This window comes from Chiloscyllium plagiosum, unplaced genomic scaffold, assembly GCF_037043375.1.
Source record: "Chiloscyllium plagiosum isolate Xiang-an unplaced genomic scaffold, Cpla_swu_hap1 HiC_scaffold_31, whole genome shotgun sequence".
Lineage (NCBI taxonomy): Eukaryota > Metazoa > Chordata > Chondrichthyes > Orectolobiformes > Hemiscylliidae > Chiloscyllium > Chiloscyllium plagiosum.
The window spans coordinates 28364616-28386255 of record NW_028270169.1 but is presented as its reverse complement, the minus strand read 5'-3'; the positions used below and the strand labels follow the sequence as shown (position 1 = coordinate 28386255).

General features: G+C 39.1%; 1 protein-coding gene across 2 annotated transcripts in view; it reads left to right on the top strand.

Annotated features, from left to right (window-relative positions):
• The window catches only part of LOC122564039 (membrane-associated phosphatidylinositol transfer protein 3), a 440972-nt gene extending 421195 nt beyond the window's left edge, over nucleotides 1-19777 (top strand). For both annotated transcript variants that reach the window (XM_087977378.1, XM_043718505.2), the window contains 5 exons: nucleotides 77-225; nucleotides 4099-4248; nucleotides 6213-6396; nucleotides 7771-7899; nucleotides 12898-19777. In XM_087977378.1, the coding sequence (XP_087833504.1) occupies nucleotides 77-225; nucleotides 4099-4248; nucleotides 6213-6396; nucleotides 7771-7899; nucleotides 12898-13203 (918 nt within the window). In that variant the 3' untranslated portion in view covers nucleotides 13204-19777. The remainder of the gene's footprint in view (nucleotides 1-76; nucleotides 226-4098; nucleotides 4249-6212; nucleotides 6397-7770; nucleotides 7900-12897) is intronic.
• The last annotated feature ends 1863 nt before the right edge of the window (nucleotides 19778-21640 follow it).

Here is a 21640-nt window from a genome sequence, read left to right as displayed (position 1 = left end):
TTTCTTTCATAACAGCGAATGAATTCTACTCCCAAGGTGGCACTTTTACACTCTGCTGTTTACCGTGCTGTTGCAGGTTGACATTCTCCTTATGACGCAGCCACCCTCAGGGAGGTGGGCGTACTTTGACACTGAGATCACCAGTAACAGTGGCAGAATCCTATACACCATTCCAGATGGAAAGAAGCTCAGTGTTGGTGTTTATCCAGTGAAGATGGTTGTAAGGTATTATATATTGCATGTGCTCTTTTATGAGTCAAGTTATTTTAAACCCTTCACAGTTGACCTTTTGTGGTTTGAAATGAACTTGGGTTACATTCTGGCTGCTATGAAGGTATCTTGTTTGGCTTTGTGCCAGTGTGAGTCATTAAAATTTAGTTCACAGGTACAAAGCAACCCAACAGACCTTACCTCAAGGAGGTTGGAATACAAAAATGTGGAGGTGATGTATCAGATGAGCAGATGCCATCCAGGGAATTGCATTCATTTTGGGCATTGTACCTTAGCAATGGGATGTTGGCCTTTTATCAAAAGTCACCATTATTAATATTGGGGCTTAAAGGTTTGAATTAGATAGAAAGGTTGCTTGAATTTAATTTGCCTTCCATGGAGTTCAGACAGTTTAGCAGTGATATAATTGAGGGGTTTAAAAGGGATTTAAGAGAGTAGACACAGAAACCAATTCCTCTAATGAAAAAAAATCCAGAATTGGGAATCAAGGTTTTAAAATTAGCAAAATTAACAATTGCTGGGGCGGACAGGAATACTTTTCACAGAACTATATTCAAATACATTCTCCCAAACTGCTATGAATACTGGGGCAATTGAAATCCATAAGCCTGAAATTGATAGATTTTCAGAGGAATATAGAGATACTGTGGGGTTGTAGTACAGATCAGTCAAAGTCTAATAGGGTGATGGTACTGTATGGAGGCGTTAAAAGATCTATCACTGCTCAACATGGCAAACATATATAATTTGTCATCTATATACTGATATTATTCAATAATACATATGAATTTTTATTAGTTAAATGTTAAAGTCATGGTAATTTGATCTTCATAAGCCCTTTTCTTTATAGATGAACTTTGAATGGGTGTAGATCTGTGTACAGTACTAACATCAACACAGACTATTTCGGCTAAATGGCCTGATTCTTTGCTGTACAGTGTGCAGCCGTATGTAGAATGCTGTGAAATGTAAATTGAGTTCACCTTTATACATTTGCCAAATTCTTTTTTAAAAACTTCATATTCAGTTGCCAATAACACAGAAATACAATTGGAAATATTTAAAATTAAATTTGAACCAATTCAAAAGAAATTGAAGGTCTTTTGAATTCATTTTGTGATGCTTGCAATGGAGTTTTCCGATCAGTTCTCATCCAACTCCAGATAGCACTTGCACCCACACTGTGCAGCAGAATGTTATTTTAAAGTGCATGAAAATATTTAAGGAGTTTCTGTTGGAGCAGGAAATGAACCATTTGAAGATATCTCAAAGGCAATACAATATAACTGGGATCAGTTTTGAAATCATCCAGACATCTCAAGATATAATAAAAATGAATTGTGATATTTGTAAAGTGCTTTTGAAATATCCTGTCTGCTTTCTTGTCCTTGATTAAAGAGCAGAAGGAACTGCTGCGGTTATTCTTGCTGTCGCTAGCGGGCTCTGCTACAATTAGTGTGTGTGAACACCAACATGTACAAAATCAGGAAAGGGTGCATTCACATCCTTTCATTAGTCACTTGATCCTTGCAGCGTTTGTTCACATATTAATGACAATTGTGTTATGTTCCCTGTGAAGACAAATAACAAAAGAGAATTGAACTTCCCAAATGCCCTGGGGAGGTGTGTGTGTACACACACACACACACACACACAGGAACAAGATTCTACGTTTTAAAAATCACTTTTACCTTACCAATCAAATCATAATCATCATAATTTAAACATGATTTAATGGGCTTTGACATAAACCAAATACAAACTTTTAACAGGTAAATAAAACATGAATTAACAGGTGGATTTTTAAAAATTCATTTGTGGGATATGAGCATTGCTGGCTGGCTAGCATTTATTACCTGTCCCTAGTTGCTGGAAGAAAAACAGTTTGAGAAGGTGGTGGTGAGCTGCCTTCTTGAACCACTGCAGTCCACCAGCTATGGATTGACCCACAATGCCATAAGGGAGGGAATTCTAGGAATTTTACTATGAAGGAACGGCGATATATTTCCAAGTAAAGATGGTAAGGGGCTTCAAAGGAAGCTTGAAGGTGGTGGTGTATTGTTGCCCTTGTCCTTCAAGATGGAAGTGGTCATGGATTTGGAAGGTGTTGCCCAAAGATCATTGGTGAATTTTTGCTGTGCATCTTGTAGATAGTACATGTTGCTGCCACTGAGCATTGGTGGTGGAGGGAGTGGATGCTTGTGGATGTAGTGCCAATCAAGTGGGCTGCTTTGTCCTGGATGATGGCAGCTTCTTGTGTGTATTCAACAGAACCATATTTCATTACATTTTTAAAAAGCTGCTGCAACACAGATAGACCTTAGTAATTTACTGACAGTTCTCTTAGCCCACATGACATCACATGCAGCCACAAAAATCCTTCACATCTTTGTCTTCCTCGGGAAGAGTCCAACTGTTTTTCTGACAGCATATTTGACCCTTAAGTCACCTCCAATGTTGGCTTTACTTGATTCCAGTTCCAGGGATACAGTGATCAGCAGAAGGATGCATTCAGCTCACATCAGTCCTGATGCATAGCTTTATCTCACTACTCATAAACACTGTGGTACTCAGCATGGCCAGCTCTGGTTGAACTAAAAGTGAAGCACTGGCAGTATTTTTATGTCACCTTTGTTGCTTCTAAACACAGTCTTTAGTTTCCAGTCTTTCTTAGCTCTCTCAGTCACAGTTCCTTAGCTTATCTGCATTTTTATGTTGACTATTACTGAAAGTTTATTCGGTTTTCCTTCACAACTTTTTTGTTTTCTTGACAAGCAAATACCGCCACCTGATTTCTCAGAAATCAGCTACAACCCCACTCCACTACAACTCCTGTTTTCCCAAAACCTGATGTTTGATTTTGCTTTTCTGTTTGGGATTGTGAGATGGAAGTTTATAGTATATTATAGTTTGCAAACTTACTTCTAAGGTAGATGTAAATAGATGTTTACTTTTCAGTTCTGTGAAGATGACTTTTTTTTTATAATGGTCATAAATTCATTCTTTGGAACAGGGCATTTTAAGCAACCTTCTAAGTAATCCTGTGACTTCATTTAAATGACTAGCAATCCCTGGGACGTAATTGCTGAGGTATTTGCTGAACTGACCTTTTAGCATGTAATTGATGAAATTACATTAGAAAATCCCAACTGTAGCTATAATTATGTATTATATAAAGACCAGCAAGTTTGCTTGCATGTAATTTTTGTAAAATAGTGATGTCTGTCTCTTGCTTTTTAATTGTATCAGAGGTAGCTCCCATTTAATACATTGTCTTCACAATAAGGAGAACTACACTTCTATAGTGGCCTTAATTCTCAAGTAGGGAGGACATTTGAATTCAAGTTTGTATTTCACTGCTTGATTGCATTTCTACAACTGTTAAAAGTTCAGTTGAAGTAGAAGTTTGTCAGCTTCAGATTATTTTTTTGATAATGTTTTCTGATGTTAACTGTAGTCTTCTTTGGATTGGCAGTGCCAATAATCATAAAGTTCTCAACTGTTATTAAAGGGAATATGATAATGTTCTAGTGTATTTAGACAAGCTTTCATTTTTGTCATGTTTATTTTTCAACATTTGGAAGAACTATTTTAGAAAAATATTACATAAGTCTCAAAAATATGTTGCATATAAAATGTTAGTCAGTTGAGCCATGATTGAACATTCCTCTATGAGGGACTTTTGCATCTGAATCCCAGAGGAACTAATCAATGCTGAGGAATACTGATTTACAGTGATTAATCAGTGTAACCTGATTAATGAAATTCCTTTATTATGTACATCCAAATTTGATTGAACTTGATTTAATTCAAGTTTTAGAAAGCGAAAGTGATAATGTCTAACCCTTGATTTTTATTTCTAACTAGAGGTGACCAGACTTATGCAGAGAGCTACCTTACAGTGTTGCCAAAGGGGATGGAATGTGTTGTCTTCAGCATCGATGGTTCTTTTGCTGCTAGTGTCTCTATCATGGGCAGTGACCCGAAGGTCAGAGCAGGAGCTGTGGATGTGGTCAGGTACTATGTGCACAAGCTTTCACATTTATTGCATTTGTGCATTTCACATTTTGAGACTATCACAAATCATGTAAAGAATGCTGGCTTCTTTCTCACAAGCTAGAATTCCTGATCCGAACAGTTATCACACTATTCTGTTTGTGATTGCCATTGTATATTGCAATCTCAATCGATGTTTATTATTTTAATACAGTTCCACGATCTAGACACTTATTTCTATGGCACCTATTAATGAACTCTGTGTAATGTCATGTTATTTACCCATATCTCCTGATACTTTGTCATATTTGTCACTTCTACCAGTATGTGGTACTGGGTAAGGGTTTATTGAGATAGTTCTCTGCCATGAATCTTCCTTTCTCTTTGCTTTATCTTGAGCCTATATTGTGATTCATATAGAGACCCTGTAGAGTATTTACAGAAAAGGCATTGTTCTCAGATAACAAGATGATTCATTGCATGATCACCATAAGTAGAACTGTATTTAGTCTGGCTTCATTACTGGCACCTTAGAAATCTTGTACAGACTCATCTGCTCCCTCTGAAAGCTGGAGTAAATCCTGAGACTGTGTGTAATATCAGTCGACTAGGTGAAGCCAATGTAACAGGAATATTGATCCCTGCCGATCCATTACTTTATGTGACAAACATAACCATATATACAGATTATATATAAAATTCAATTACCTTTTGTAATGATATTGTGTTCACCACCATCTTCGTAAGGGTGATAGTTGATAGATAATAGTGGCTAGCCTTGTCAGTGATACTCCTATACTAAGAAGGTTGATTAAAGGCAATTTACTAGTTGGAAAGACACATGTATTTTACACCCAGAAATCACTGATTTACAGGATGACTTTAAGGAGCATCAACAATGAAGACAGATGGAGTCCATGCCAGAAATTTGTTCTTCAGATCTCTGTGTGTTGAGTTTTGATTAGCTTATTTGAAAGTGCAGCTGCTAATTCAACTGCTTCAGGCTAGAGTTTTATAATTCCTTTTTCTCCTTAAATAGTTTCACTGTGGTAAGTCCTGTTTCCTATGATCTGGAATTGCACTTCCCTTCTGATATTTCACTCTTGAATGTTAAGAGTGACAGTCAGACTTTCATAAAGGATTAACTCTTAACCTCCACTTTCATTGAACTGCCTCTGAATTGACAAAAGTACATTTATGAAGGCTACAGTGACAAAAACACGTTTACATTTATGAAGGCTACAGTGACAAAAACACGTTTACAATTATGTAAAAGAACAAAATGTTAAAAGTAAACTGATAGAAACAAACACAAATTGAATGCCATTGCTTCAAAGCTCCAGTTACTCTTTCTATAATAATTTTCCTGCAGTTATTCAATGAGGAAATTTTGGTTTGTAAAACACTAAGGTCCCTTATATATAAGCAAATTACTGTGGATGCTGGAATCTGAAACCAAAAAAGAGAAAATGCTGGAAGATCTCAGCAAGTCTGGCAGCATCTGTAAGGAGAGAAAAGAGCTGACGTTTCGAGTCTAACTGACCCTTTGTCAAAGCTCAGTTAGGGTCAGTTAGACTCAAAACGTCAGCTCTTTTCTCTCCTTACAGATGCTGCCAGACTTGCTGAGATTTTCCAGCATTTTCTCTTTTTTGGACCAAGATCCCTTACTTTGATCATTCAAAAAGAAAAGCATTGGGTTAGGTTTTAAACTTGGTGCTGGGTGTAAATGTCAGGTACAGAAACTGCGTAAGATTCAAATCTTTCTTTATTAGAGACAGTGCTACGTTATTCTCATACAGTCATCCAATTGGAACATTTTGATGCTGCAAATGTAGGAAATGGAAAAACCACAGGAAGTTGTTGGAACACACAGCCCAAACTTATCTAATTCAGTAACACCTCTTCCATTGCTGTCCCCTTTGTAATGCACTCATTTTTCTCAGTACAAGAATGTTACATTCAATGAAAGTTTCTTCTTTTTAAAGACATTGGCAGGAGCTGGGCTATCTCATCATTTATATTACTGGACGGCCAGACATGCAGAAGCAGCGGGTGGTATCCTGGCTGGGTCAGCATAACTTTCCACAGGGCATGATCTTCTTCTCTGAAGGCCTGGTCCACGATCCCCTACGACAAAAAACAATCTTCTTACGCAATCTCGTGCAAGAGGTAATTTCTGATCAGGTGTTATGTACGAATACCCTTAGGAAGGCAATTGTAGAACAGTAATGGATATAAGACTTTGATATTGCTGAATAACCTCACAATATCAGGCTGATAAAATGTATTTTCTTTTATAAAATAACGTGGACAAAGGAAATGGATTAACACTTTTACAATTGAAAAGAGATAGCTGGAGTGAAAGTCTTTCCTGTCTGTGCGAGGGTTCTAAGTAAGAGATTGGGCCATTGGTGAAATGAGTTTGAGTAACCTCTGCTGACTTCCTAGGGAGCTCAAAGCTATTTGTATTTTGAAACAAAGACTAAATGATAGTTTCACTTCATGATGCTGTTGTGTAATTGCTGGTTTGTGACATATTTGATGTGTTTGATTTACCTCAAAGTACTTCAGAGATGACACTAGTACTAAGTCTACAATAGGTTTATTTACAGTACAGCCGCTATACACATCTTATACTGTACATTCAAATGCTTAATATATCAAATACTCTTTATCTTATCGAATGGCCTGACCTTGCTATTATCTGAAAAAAGCTAAGTACCTGCGAGTTTCATTTTACCTGCTGTTTCTGGTCTAGTTCAAATTAACTGCTTATAACGGCACATCTTAAAATCTAAGGCTGGAGCTTTGAGGACCAGGGAAGAGTCCCACCGTTGGAATTGAAAAAGGGTGGTGAATCTCCTTCAGCAGGCACGGGGCCGGCTGCTACTGTTTGATGGAAGTTGCCAAGCTTGAGAGATGACAACTGAGACTGTCATCCATATTAAGGAGGATGGTCAGCCTCCAAGGTCCATTAGCCCAATCAGAAGACCAGTACCAATGCTGCCGTTGACAGTGACTACCTGGAGGATGAGGGCACACAGCTGGTAGTCTGGGCCTGACAGAATGGGCAGAAAGGCTGAGGGCGGACAACACTATCATCGTTGGACTAAGAAGTGTCCAAAAAAAGAGCTCCCCCCCACATCGCTTTTATTGCTTTCATTCTCAACATGACGAGCAGCCCCCAGCAGCTGGTAAAATGCCAGCTGAACTGAAACAAAATCCTTACGTGGACACTTAAGTGGCTCCATTGGGCTTCTGGTGGGCAGGCCATGTGCCATCTTTCCCATCATTGGCAAAATGGGATGGCAGTGGGAAATCAATGGGCATTGCACCCACTATTTTCTCATGCCAATATGACAGCTTTCTTCCATCCCATTATGTCTCTAAAGTGCTGGTAAATTCTACCTGTAAAATCCCTGAAAGGAAAATAGGTGTTTATAAGTTTTAATATTTACGTCTGTTTTTGAGGCGCTTCTTTGGTTCTCAGTTTGCCATTGTTTTTCACTAATGCACAGCTTTGCATTTTTGGTCTCTCTCCAGTCTCATATTAAGATCTCTGCTGCCTATGGCTCAATGAAAGACATTTCAGTTTACAACGTCTTAGGATTGCCAGCACCTCAAATCTACATTGTTGGACGACCATCAAAAAAATATCAGAACCAGTGTCAGGTGAACAGTCTGTTTATTCCATGATAGAGTAAAGAATTAAAATGAGAATTTTTTTTTAAATCATATATAACAAAAAAAAGGGTCAATTTCCCCTGAAGAAGTGTCCAAATTCACTACAATAACTAGGCATTCTTTGCACTTGCCTCAATTTCTCTTACTTTCATATCCAATTCTTTTTTTTAATTTATGTTCTTTCTTCCTTCTGCATGATGCCTTCCTTCACTTCACAGCCAGATGCTCAATAGTTGTAACTATCCTTTACCTTTCCTGTCACTTGGAGCTTTGTCTCTATGTTCAGTAAAAAGAGAACAGTGTGTGGGGAAATTGCTGTACTTTTAACCTGCTCTATGATTTTATTAGCCTTTTGAAAGGGACTCACTGGGGAGAGAAACAATAATGATGGTGAGGCAGTTACAGACCTGGAAGTTAGAGATTTGGATGGTATAAACCGGCACTGCTGTGGAAAGCAATGGGTGGGATCATTCTTTTCAATCAAAGTGGTCTTGAGCAACTGCAAATAAATGTATTTTGTTCTCAGTATTTTATATTTTAAAAAAATCCTATTTCAACAATAGAAAGGCTCACTTCAGGATGGTCCTATGCTCAGTTATATTGCCTGATGCTATATTTAGGTTAAAATTATTTTCACATGCAGATTACACAAGGGCATAAAACACAGTAGCAAAATTAATCATATCAGAGAGCAAAGGCACTTAACGACAAGTCACCTAATTTTTACTTTACATAAACATTTTATGCTGCATTTATTTCAATTATAATAGGGAATCTAGCTAAATTACAAGAAAAAAACTGCCAACATTTACTCTGAAATACGTGATCAGTTGCATTTATCAAATTGACCATGATTTTGCCTCACTGTCAAACCAACAGCTGCTCCATAGATTTATTTTGGATAAGTAATTAATCCCTGTTATCTTTATATGCCAACAATTATTCCATCAATTACTAGTTCCATTAATGGTTAAGACCATTCTCTTCATGTTTAACAGCATAATGTTCATACCTCACACATAATGTTGAACTGCAAATAATGTCAAAAGAATAGCTCACCTTTTGGGGGAAACGTCTTCTATATGCTATTTTAGAAAGCAGCTTTTTAAAATAAAATTAATTATTTTAACTGTTAACTCTTTCATTATAGGGACGAAAAAAAGCTAAACATGTGTCCAATTTCATTTACCCAACTAAATGTCAAGTCCTGGCCTTCTTTAATAGTAGTGTATGCTGAGGGATTCACTGCTATTGAAGGATGCAATGACATTGCAATATCTGACCTGAGGTATATAGAAATAAAAAGGTGCGTCACATCGAGAAATCGACACTGAAGGCCCTATCATATTCCAGTTCCTGTGGTGGGACAGACCTTTAATATGCATGCTTAGTTGAGAGTCCAGTCTCCCATAAAAGATTTTCCTTTATTGACGCAACTGGGGAAAAGTGAAATCTCTTTCTAATTAACACCTTGAATACGCCATAATAGGTTATTTTTAATGCAATCTCTTTTGTCAATGGTTCAATATTTATGTATGCAATATAAAATTCTGTCAGGTGAATATTATTTCTGATAGTGATACTTTAAATGTTTGGTTGACTGGAACTTTGATGGGGTTGTAGCAACAATCATTATTTTTATTGAAAATTATGGGTTTTTGTAAGCAGATTCACATATGCCATTATATTACCATTAGGTTCACTGTTTTTATAAAGGTTGTATATTGTGTGAATGGGCATAGAAGGAGTTTACATGGAGGGTAGGGGTGGCCATGGAGGAGTGGGAGAGGGAAATGAGTAGGAATAAAGCAGGCATGGAGGCAAATATATGATCTTTTGAACTGATTGAGTTTTTTGAAGAAGTAACAAAGAGGATTGATGAGGGCAAAGCGGTGGACTTGATCTAGTAAGGCGTTCAACAAAGTTCTGCATGGTAGACTGGTTAGCAAGGTTATAGCTTATGGAATATAGGGAGAACTAGCCATTTGGATATAGAACTGGCTCAAAGGGTGATGGTGGAGGGTTGTTTTTCAGACTGGAGGCCTGTGATCAGTGGTGTGCCGCAAGGATCGGTGCTGGGTCTGCTGCTTTTTGTCATTTTTATAAACAATTTGGATGTGAACATAAGAGGTATAATTATTAAGTTTGCAAATTACACCAAAATTGGAGGTGCAGTGGACAGTGCAGAAGCTTATATCAGAGTTCAATGGGACCTTGATCAGATGGGCCAATGGGCTGAGGAATGGCAGATGGAGTTTAATTTCAATAAGTGTGAGGTGCTGTATTTTAGGAAGGCAAATCAGAGCAGAACTTATGCACTTAATAGTAAGGCCCTGGGGAGTGTTACTGAACAAAGAGACCTTGGAGTGCAGGTTCATAGTTCCTTGAAAGTAGAGTCTCAGGTAGACAGGATAGTGAAGAAGGCATTTGGTAAGCTTTCCTTTATTGGTCAGTGCATTGAGTATTAGAGTTGGGAGGTCATGTTGCAGTTGTACAGGACATTGGTTAGGGCACTTTTAGTATAGTGTGTTCAATTCTGGCCTCCCTCCTAGAAGAAGCATGTTATGAGACTTGAAAGGGTTCAAAAAAGACTTACAAGGATGTTGCAAGGGTTGGAGGATTTGAGCTACAGGGAGAGGCTGAATAGGCTGAAGCTATTTTTTCTGGAGCACTGGAGGCTGAGGGGTGACCCTATAAATGTTTATAAAACCATGAGGAGCATGGATAGGGTGAATAAAAAAGGTCTTTTTCCCAGGGTGGGTGAGTCCAGAACTGGAGGGTATGGGTTTAAGGTGAAAAGGGAAAGATTTAAAGGCGACCTAAGGGGCAACTTTTTCATGCAAAGGGTGATACATGTATGGAATAAGCTGCCAGAGGAAGTGGTGGATGCTGGTACAAATGCATTTAAAAGACATCTGGATGGCTATATGAATAGGAAGGGTTTTGAGGGATATGGGCCAAATGTTGGCAAATGGGACTAGATTAGGTTAAGATATCTGGTTGGTGTGGACAGGTTTGACTGAAGGGTCTGTTTCCGTTCTGAAAATTTCTATGACTCTCTAACTCAAAAGGCTCTTGAGTGCATACAATGGTTCAAGACTTGCTTGAGGAGCTGTGGACCATCAGTCACGATAAAAGTGAGCCCGGATCCGTGAAAATAGCAGAGGTGCAATGTCTAGGGTGTGCCTAAGCTTACAGTGCAACTGAGCAGGTTGTGAGTGCCGCTGTTACCCAAGCCTGCAGCACAGTAAATTTTGGACTGTCAGAGATGGATGTAGAGTGACACCCTGGACCCATTGATATTTACCTCCTGTAAGTGGACCAACACATTCAGGCAAAAATAATACAGAAACCTAGCAGTTGCTTCATTTTTGTTATTGTTGCTGTCTGCCATTTTTAAATCCCACTGCTTCTGATCTGACATGGTCAGAAATATTAAAATCCAGCCTTAGTACTGTATGCTATAAGTAGTTTGTAGCACATTTCTTCTCTGATCGTGAGCTACATCTTGTGGTGGAAACTCAGTATTGCACCAGGCTTTGTATTCGACAATACGATCCTTAGGTTTAAACATTGTTTGGCTTCTTTTTATCCTCACTTGTCTTCATCTCTTTAAAATGATTTGGAAGAGTCCTCCAGTTAATTCTGTGCTTTTTAATTATTTTTGTTATTTTAGCCTGTAGTGGCAAAAACAAAAACTGCACCATCAGAGAAAAAGGTGCAAAAGGCCGAAAGACTATATTCAAACAATTGTTTTAAGAGACTAGTCCAGACCTCCAGATTATGTCGCTGCCCACAGTTTAGGACTCGAGTAACTTTTTTGTTTTCAGTTCATAACTTTTAAAGGCCAAAAGGATTAAACTACAGAGGAACCTCAATTATCTGGTATTTGATTATCCAAATATTGGATTATCCAGCAGGATCATAATGTCCCAGTGCTCGGCTGAACTATGTTATTCGGCATTCAATTATCCAGAATTCGATTAATCAAACGATGTAATCCCCACCCATGTCCTTCAGATAATTGAGGTTCCTCTGTATTAGGACAGATTGCATAGAGTGGGCTTGAATGCAGAAGATTAAAGAGTGATGTCGTTGAGATGTTTCAGATGATCCAAGGATTTGTGAGTGTACACCCTGATTATGGCCGTGTTATTCAATTCCCTGCCACCAATTGAAACCCCTAATGGGGCAATTAATGCCCATTTGCGGGCCTCATCTTCGCCCTTCCAGTATTAACCCAAGAGTGGACTGGGGCCGTCAACACAGAGAGCATGTCAAGCAGACCAGTTCTGGCTTGTTTTCAGACTCCTGGGGGATATAGGGTGCCTATTTTAAAGGAATGCAGTGTTGGCATTTAGAAGGAGATGGCACACTGGATATCACAAAAAAATGCCCTTCCTGCTGACCCCACCCTGTGACCACCAGCCACCATCACTCACCTTTGGCCTGGGGTCCAGCAAAAGTCCTGATCCCACAGGAATGCTTGCTGCTGTCAAGTGCCTGATGAAAAGGTGAGCAAGTTGACTTTCCCTGTAACGGTGGTTATGAGGCCCTTGCCTCTTTCCAGTTCCACAAGGTTCCACCTTAAGTTTCCTGGTGGGGAATAGAGGATAAAGGGACCTAGGTTTCAACAGGAGCTCCTCTCAGGAGCAAAATCAGGAATCACTTTCTCACACAAAATTGAAATTCTCTTCCTTGAAAGGCTATTAATGCTGGAGGAAATAAAGCTTTGAAACCAGAGATTGTTAATGGTTCATAAGTGAGGATATCAAAAGGTGTGGAGCAAAGGTGGGAACATGGAGATGAGAAATGGATAAGCCACAGTCGAATGGCAGAGAGAGCTCAAACAACAGTACAGCCTAATTCTGTTCGTGTTGACCCTAGACGTTTGATAAAACTGTAAAAATCAGAATGAGAATTTGGACATTGAATGGCTCCTTGACACCCTTTGCTTGATAATCAATGTCATTTCTTCCCCTGCAGTTTCTCTCTGAAGGTTATGCTGCTCACCTGGCCCAGCTCGAGTACAGTCATCGCTCCCGCCCAAAGAAGAGCAACTCGCGAATGATTTTACGGAAGGGGAGCTTCGGCCTCTCTGCTCAACCTGACTTCCTTCGGAAAAGAAACCACTTGCGCAGGACTATGTCAGTGCAGCAGCCTGACCCGCCATCCTGCAACCCCAAACCCGAGCGAGCCCAGAGCCAACCAGAATCATACAAGGAGGAGAGACACCCCCACAGCATAGCCTGGGCCCGGAGTGGAGGCTCCAAATCAGAGCCAGGCGTTTGAGCAGTGTACCATGGGCAACAGAGAGTTCCAGGCTTTGTCCAGGGTCTGAAGGGGGGCCAAGAAAAGCTGCTTGTGCATAATGGTCCTCATTCTTGTTCCAGAAGATATTGGGCTGGAATTTCTTCTTTTGTCCAGTCAATGGCAGGAGTGGGTTGGGCAGCATTTCCACCTGTACAAATGACCAGGCGTTGACCACCGCAAATCTTCATTTAACTAAAAGAGCCGAGGTCCCCAAGGATTTGGAAGGTTGCCAATGTAGGGGGAGAAACTTTGCCCTCCAGGAGGGTATGTTGGGGAATTCGCAGGTAGACATCATGAGGAGCATGTCTGTAGTTTCCCAATGTACACTCCCGGTGGGTGTGTTTCCTCACTGCGAGCATGCATTCATAACATCAGTTAAATATTTTTACCAGTGATCGTGGCCTTTAGGTAGTTATTGAGTCAGACCTCAGTCACACCTGTAGCACAGGTGAATTACTAGTCCTTCCAGCATGTTAAAGATGACTGTAATTCTCTGTTGCCAATGAGGTACTCCGGGATCATTTATACTTGTTCTGTGTATCAAGCTTAGAGAAAGATTAACACAATGTAATATTGGCAGAACCTCTGGACAAGAACTGAATATTTATCACTTTTCCCAAAAGCACTTTGGGTCTTTGCTTTTCAGAACTGTAGAAGAAACCTTGAAGCCAGATGCCCAGTTTGAACCGCAAGTGTTGGCAAGACAGGCAACCACTGTCTTTTCTTTAAGATTTGTTGCTAAGAATTGGATTGGTTAAGATCAGGTGGACTTCACAGCACTTTGTTTCACTCACTCGCTTAAATGGAAAAGCTTCTCCGAGCTCCAAGATCAAAGTGTCGAACAAAAACGGTTCAAGCCACTTTGACAAGGCATAAGGTTGACTGAACAATCATGTGTAACCCAGTCTCCCTGTATAACCTGTGGTGATACAGCGCATGGGCCCCAGCACTATTTGTACAACGGAAAGGACTCAGCTACCCAACCAGGTGACGGAGATGATGTAAAACACTCTTGTCGAACTAGATTTGCTTTGATTAACTTGTTACGGACATGATCAAACTAAATCATTTTCTTTAATCCTGCTAATTTGTAATAATTTAGTCAGATATGTATTTATTTGTGCAGGAGGCAAACTTCCACTTTGCAGCCAAGTTTGATTTTTTAAAAAAAATGTATTCTCTTAAGCCTGTTTTGCCAAAAAAACTAAATCCTTGTTGTTTTGGTGAGTTAATGTTTCTTATGAAATGTCCTTGATAAAGAAAAGGACTCACATTCAAGATGCTAACTGCTCAGTACCCTTCTGCGTGTTTTGTTTTACTCCTGTTCTATATTTTCAAAATTGACAGGTTTTTATTTGGTTCCCTTTCAGTATTTTTATCTTTGTGAGAAAAGCATTCACCATTTTGCAAATAAAGAAAATACCTGAGCAAGTTATTCATCAAAACTTACAGAGCCAAAATGGCACTTAGTTAGATATTTTTTTAAAAATTCAAATAATTCAGAATGATGTAAATAGTGTGGGGCTGGGGTTCTTATGAATGAAAGAAATATTAAAAATCAAGTGTAAGTGGTTGGGCTTTTTGTTGTTGAATGTAGTCATTATGTGGTCCTCATGTGGGACAGATATTACCAGCCACTTGTTAGTCCAAATCTGAATGTTGCTGTTGTCTAAGGTGGCATTATGCATGAGTTGTCAACAGGGCTGAACACTGGAATCAGCAGAAAATACTCTCATTTCTGACCTAATAGCAAAGTTAATTTGCTTGTTGGAGAAGCTGAAGCTGACTAGGCAATGGAAACTGTCCTGAGGAACTCCTGCAGCTGTCCTGGGGCTCTTGTGAAAGGCTTTGACAATTATGATCACCTTCCTGTGTGATGGAAATGATCGTTAGAAGGACAATCCCAGCACCTTATTGTTGCACCCAGGCAGACACTGCTTTGAAATCGAAGCCCAACTTCTCAAAGCTACCATTTGCGTGCCACCTTTGCATCTGTTTCTGAATGAAGGCTCTGATAAGGTGTCAAGCTGAAAGATCCTGGTGGACCCTGCACTGAGTATTGATGAGTAGGTGCTGTTTGATGACTTATTTCATCACTTTATTGAAGATGATAGCTGTTGTAATTGATTGGCTTAGAATTAGTCAGTTAGAGTTCTATCGGGGATCTCACAATCCCATGCTGAAACTTTGCTAAACCTAGAGAATTTATGTACATAGCTTTTGATGCCATTCCTATGGTCTTCTTATACAAAACTTTTCACTGTATTTGTAACAATTACATGTAGCAAATACATGTGACAATCAATCAATCTATTAATCACAACCCCAGTAGTTCGACCCTAGCATTTTTCTGCCATCAAGATCTATCTGGACAACTTTCTGCAACACTGGGTAGTTGCCATTGGTAGAAGCTATTCAAATAGTTGGACTGAGGAAGGAACATTTGGTGTGATGCTATCAGTATTACAAATAAGATGCTATTAGGGCCACACTTAGTCTTCGTTATGTCCAATTCTCTCAACCAGTTCATAATGTCAGGCAAAGTGAGCATAAATAGCAAGACAGTGGCAACTATCATTTTGGAGACCTGGGAAAAGGTTGTCCTTGTGACATTTTTAGCTGAAGAGAATTTTGTCTTGATCCTTGAGTTTAAATTGTGGGGCTCCATCATGGTTAAAAATTCATATAGCCTCCTACTTCAGTTAGTTATCTGTGCTCTATTCTGCACTGCTGGTGGATTAGAAGGCTTCATTCCCAGCCTTTAAATGTGAAATTGTGTCATTCTTTTGGTGACCTTCTACTTCTGGTGTTCACAATATGTGTATTGTATTTTAAGTGTTTGATGCTGCTCCTGCCACACTCTTCCGCACTCCCGGTTGGACCAGAGTAAGTTTCCTAGCAAGATGCTGGTGGAGAAGTACAGTATAGGTTATGAGATTGCAGATTTTGTTTGTACAAACCTTCTTACTCCTGATATCACACAATGCCTCACAGATGCTTTCCTTAGACTGCCAGTTCTGAATGATGGAGGGAGTCCTCAGTGAGAAGACTTGGTCAGTCTTAAAGGCTATGCAGTGAGAATTCCTACAATGCTGGATAAGTGTATTTATGACAAGTATGTTGGTGAAGAAGGTTAGAAACTAATCTGACTGCGAGATTTCATTCCTTTCAATCAAAGTTGTTCAGTATTGATGCCAACATATGGTATCTGCCTTCATTAATCACTTATGCTATGCTGTCCCTCCTTCCCATCATAATCTTTCTCATTCTCATAGCATCAATATTGAGGTTGAAGGTTTGAACAGTATTGTTGTCCATTACTGATCTGGCAGAACCACCTCAAACAAAAGTGCCTTTTTCCCTCTCTCAAGTCATCTCATCCCACTTCACTGAAACTGTCTTCAAAGTTGATACTGGATCCCTCAAAAGACAACTATTTTTCCTCAATCTCCTTTTGTTTTGCTCTTTCCAGCTTTGCCCCCAAATCTGAGATGCCCATTTTGTTACGATTGAGGACAAGCGATCTGTTGCTGTGGGCTCTTTCTATTTCTGGTGTCCTAGCCTTGATGCTTTAGTCACATATCAAACTGCAGCTTCTTTCTCAGTCTCTGCTGCATTTATTTGTTGATAAATATTTTCTTCCTACTTCAGTAAATACCTGACAAAAAAAAACAACATTGTATTTCCTGAGGCTTGTTGATCTAGATCCCTTTGTACATCAGTCCTCTTCAACCCTGGCCTTCCCACTTCCCTCAAAGCCCGCCCTTTATCCCTTCATCCTCTCCAGATTTACAAAGTCCCGTTCTCTTCTCAAGATTCTTGAATGCATAATTATTACTGGGCTACTCTTGAATTTCTTGTTCAAATACTTTAGTCTACTCAATCCACAGCACCAAATCGATGTCCAAAATCATTAACTGCATAGGATATGTATCAAGGGTGAACTTTCTTTCCTTGATCTGTACCTGGCCAATTTGAAATGGTTGATTGCTGCTTGATACTGACAGACCCATATTTCCCAGCAAAGTCAGGATATTTCTGGTGGTGAGTTTTCTTCCCACAGCTGCATTAATGCCTTTGATCAGTTGAGCATCCTTCCTTGATCCCTCTTTTCCATGTTGTGACCTTGTGCATAAATACAAAATCAGCCTTCAGTTATATGCTTCTGACGTTACTTCAATTCCAGGACCAGTGCTATGCTATGGTTTTTCTTAATAGATGTGCTGGAATGTTTCCTACTCAAATGGCAAGATTGAAACCATTCCAATCATCTCTCATCAAAAAGTCATAATCCTAACACACACCTTCCCAGCTTCATCAGCCTTCAGAGTGAGGATTCAGACTACGTTTCAGATCCTAACATCCCATCTATCATTAAGTCCCTTCACTGCTACCACTGCAATGTATCTAACTCCACCTGAACCTCACCTCCACTCCCGCTGAAATTATTATGGCCTCAAAACGTGCATACCCTTCACACCCTTAAAAACATTATTTCTAAAAGGACACCAGTGTCAAGATTGATTCTAAAACTGCTGCATTACAAATTCATTCCTACTGTTTTGGTCCTACTGAAATTAGTATTATAAAGTAGCCAGACAAACCAAAATTATTGATTTCTACTGTCCATACACAATGATGTTTATGAATTCTACCACCTGCATCCTGTCCCACTTACCTTGCTTGTTTTCAATCATATCCATTGCTCCACTGTCAATACATTGGATCCTGACACTTTCCATGGTCCTTCATCTACTTTCCTGCAGACCTATATCCCCAACTATGGTGTTCTATCTCCCGAAATTAGCTTCTTGCACATTCTGCCTTCCTTTGTCCTTCATTGGACCACACCATCTATGCCTCGGTCCCAACCTTAGCACTGCTGCCTCACAGCACCAGGCACCCAGGTTCGATTGTACCGTCTGTGTGGAATTTGCACATTCTCCCATGTTTACATGGGTTTCTTCTGGATGCTCCGGTTTCCTCCCACAGTCCGAACATGTGCAGGTTAGATGGATTGGCGATGCTAAATTACCCCATAGTGCCCAACAGGTGTGTAGTCATGGGAATGCAGAGATGAAGGGATAGGCTGGGGGGCGTGGGTATAAGTGGGATGCTCTTCACAGGGGTGGTGTGGACTTAATGGGCTGAATGGCCAGTTTCCACATTGCAAGGATTCAATGATTCTACCTTGCTAACTCTCAATGCTGTTCTATTTGTGACAATATTTTTCATTACAGCTTGCATTGCTCATATACAAGGAACATGTGCCGAAGGAAATTTAGGGTAAAGTACAGTTTCAGAACATGTCCACCATTCCTTTTGCTTCTTCTGTAACTTAAGGCACAATAACCATTTCAACTTGGCGTATGAATCAGACAGAACTGCTGTTACTGTGTATTCCCTATGATAAATCCATATCATTGTTTAGTTTGTGTACATTTGTAAAGAAAGACCATCTTTTCTGTAAATGTGAACAATGGCAAGAGGATACTGACCAAGTGAACTGCAACCTCTAATAGAAAGTTATCAAATATCGTAAAGGAAGAGAATTTCCAAGTTATCATTCTTCAACTGTACATACTGCATGCAGACAAGATTCCTCAGTTGATTCTCTATGGAGTAAGCAAATGTAACCAAGCAGAAACTGTCAGGGTGGGCTGGGTGGATTGACCCCAATCTCCCTATTCCCCACCCTTTCCAACTCCAATTGCCAAATCCCAATTGTTTATTTGTCTAGAAGTTTCAATTTATATAATGATTCTTCGGTAATGAGAGTTTGGAAAATAATCAGTATTCTGAACCTTCAGCAAAAGTAGCCAATGAACTGCTAACCATTTGCCAGCCTAAAAGAGAGTTTGTGACAAGATAACTGCAAATGATAATAACATCATAAGTCAGAGCTGCACTTACTTACTGAGGGAGCCATTAATCCTTAGCTCAATCAACCATGCAGATTAATGGAACAAAATTGGAGGAATAATTATATGGGGAGGATGCCAAAAACTCTCATTTAACTCCTGTATCGACTGATGTGTGACTTTTACACATATACAATGAGTATTATAAAGCACTTCTTTCTGAAGAACAAATATGTTAGATATTTGTCATTACACTTGTGTGTTTTTGACCTGGTCACAATAGTATAATTGTTCACAAATGTTTAAAGGTAATTGTCTTACTGTTTCACTATATTAAAAGACTGCAGTGTTTCATGTAGTTGCATATCTGCTTGACCAAAGTATCTCATCTCTTGCTGTTACGAAGTGCAATGTGTTGAGTATTTAATAATTTATTTTTGTATAGAGTACATGGTGTAAAATTGTAAGACTGTGTTTTGCTTGTGCTCCTTTGTGATATGACAGACCGATGCTGTATTTTGTGTATCAGGTGGTCTAGATTTTTATGTGTACAGTTTTGCATTGCGTGTACTCAAGATGAAAAGTCAACTGTACAATGCTAGTACAGTTTCTAAGAGAATGGTTTTATTTGTTTAAATGATTTGGAACACTTGTTTATTAAAATTATAATGTGGTTTTGTACAGAAACGGCATGGAATATGGTTTCTTAGTCCTTGGCAAGTTAGGACTGGGGCTATTTTGGGAGACTGAAGAGAGGAATTCAATTAGTAAATATGACCAGCAAAATAACAAGAAAGCCTGAAATTAAAAATGCAAATTATTTTTCACTATTCTAAGTAAAATGGATAATTAGCATGAGTGGCATAAAATTGAAAGGTTAAATCTTGAACATTCAGATTAGTCACTTTTAATGCTTTTAGAGCAATAGAATAAGCAGCTTGATCAACATCATTTGGTACAATTGATGTTATAAATCAAATCTGGAGACTTGGGAGTTCCATGACAGGATAATAGAGGGCACCTCAACAATAGCAGATGTTCCCAGCACAATTATTTCCTGGCTTTCTCTGGGTACGGTTCCTGCACATTGGCTTTTATGGGGGGAGTTGCCTATGCTTTGCTTTGCATGCATCTGAGGTAACCCAGCTAAAAATCTACATTTCCAATCTTTTGGTCCCTCTTCTGACCGAATTCTAACTTTTAGTTCTGTGGATAGTGGTGAAATATCGTTAATTAATTATTTGTCCTTAAGTGGCAGGCCGTGAAAATAGACAGATTTTCTTTTTCAGTGAATTGACTTAATATTCTAGTGGATAGCCTGCACCCAGTTTTCTTAAATCCATCCTTTGGTTATTCAAGATGTGGAGGTGCCGGTGTTGGACTGGGATGGACAAGGTCAGAAGTCACACGACGTCAGATTATAGGCCAACAGGTTTATTTGAAATCACAAGCTTTTGGAGCACTGCTTCTGTACAATGTTCCCAAAGCTTGTGATTTCAAATAAACCTAAAGGAATGTAACCTGGTGTTATGTGACTTCTGAGTTTGATTATTCCTCACTGTGACTCAAGTAAATCTAATTCACATTGACTTTCAGAATGGTCACTTGCTTACTACTCATTTCACCTCCTTCCAGCCAGATCTCACTGTCCTTCGGAGCATGGCTCCCAAGGCATCATGCTGCTGCTAGGGTTTGCCTTTGCAGAATGGAAATTGAAGCTATAGAAGTTCCTCCCTTGCAGAGCTGAAGGCTGGCAGCAGGAAAGTGCAGCTTAAGGTGAGTGAAGTATTGGACACTTTCCAAGAATTTAGGATATCTGGTCAGCATGGGCGAGTTGGACTGAAGGGTCTGTTTCCATGGTATTAACTTATTGATATTTAAGCAGTTTAATATTGTCTATAGCTCTAAATTACAAATCCACAACTTCAAGTTTTTAGTTCTTTATGCCAGATATTTGTGTTAATAGACATTGTCATTTTAATACATCATGGCAGGGTGTAATCAAAGTGATTCAAGATATGACAGTGACACATTATAGCTAAATTATTATTCAGATTTGCCATCTCAGTAGGGATGCAAAGGATAAATTCAATTTAAAATGGAGCTAAAGACTTGTCCAGTGACAAATACAAGTGATAGACAGACATTTTCAGTGCAGTAATCTGCCACTTGCCGAACAAAAGCAAATACTAAAAATCCCAAGCTACAGTTAGACTCCAAGACTTTGTGAAAGGAAGGAAATTAATCCACGAGTATATTCCTGGTGATGGAGTGTGGTGTGGCGTTGGTGGTAAATGTATTAATTTTTCATCCAGGACAGAAAAGGAAAAGTGAACATTGTACTTTGTTTTTATGATGCCTCCTTATCAGACCCCTTAGTAATTTACACAATGTCTTAAATCATTGTACTACATGGTGATGTAATCAGCAGGGAAAGATTCGAGTCAGAAATGAAAGCTGGTCTATCTTTATCTTCAGCCTTTACTTGCAAACCAAACATTAAATATGCTGTTCTTTTAAACATGTAAAAAATTTGTGGCTGATTAAAATATTAG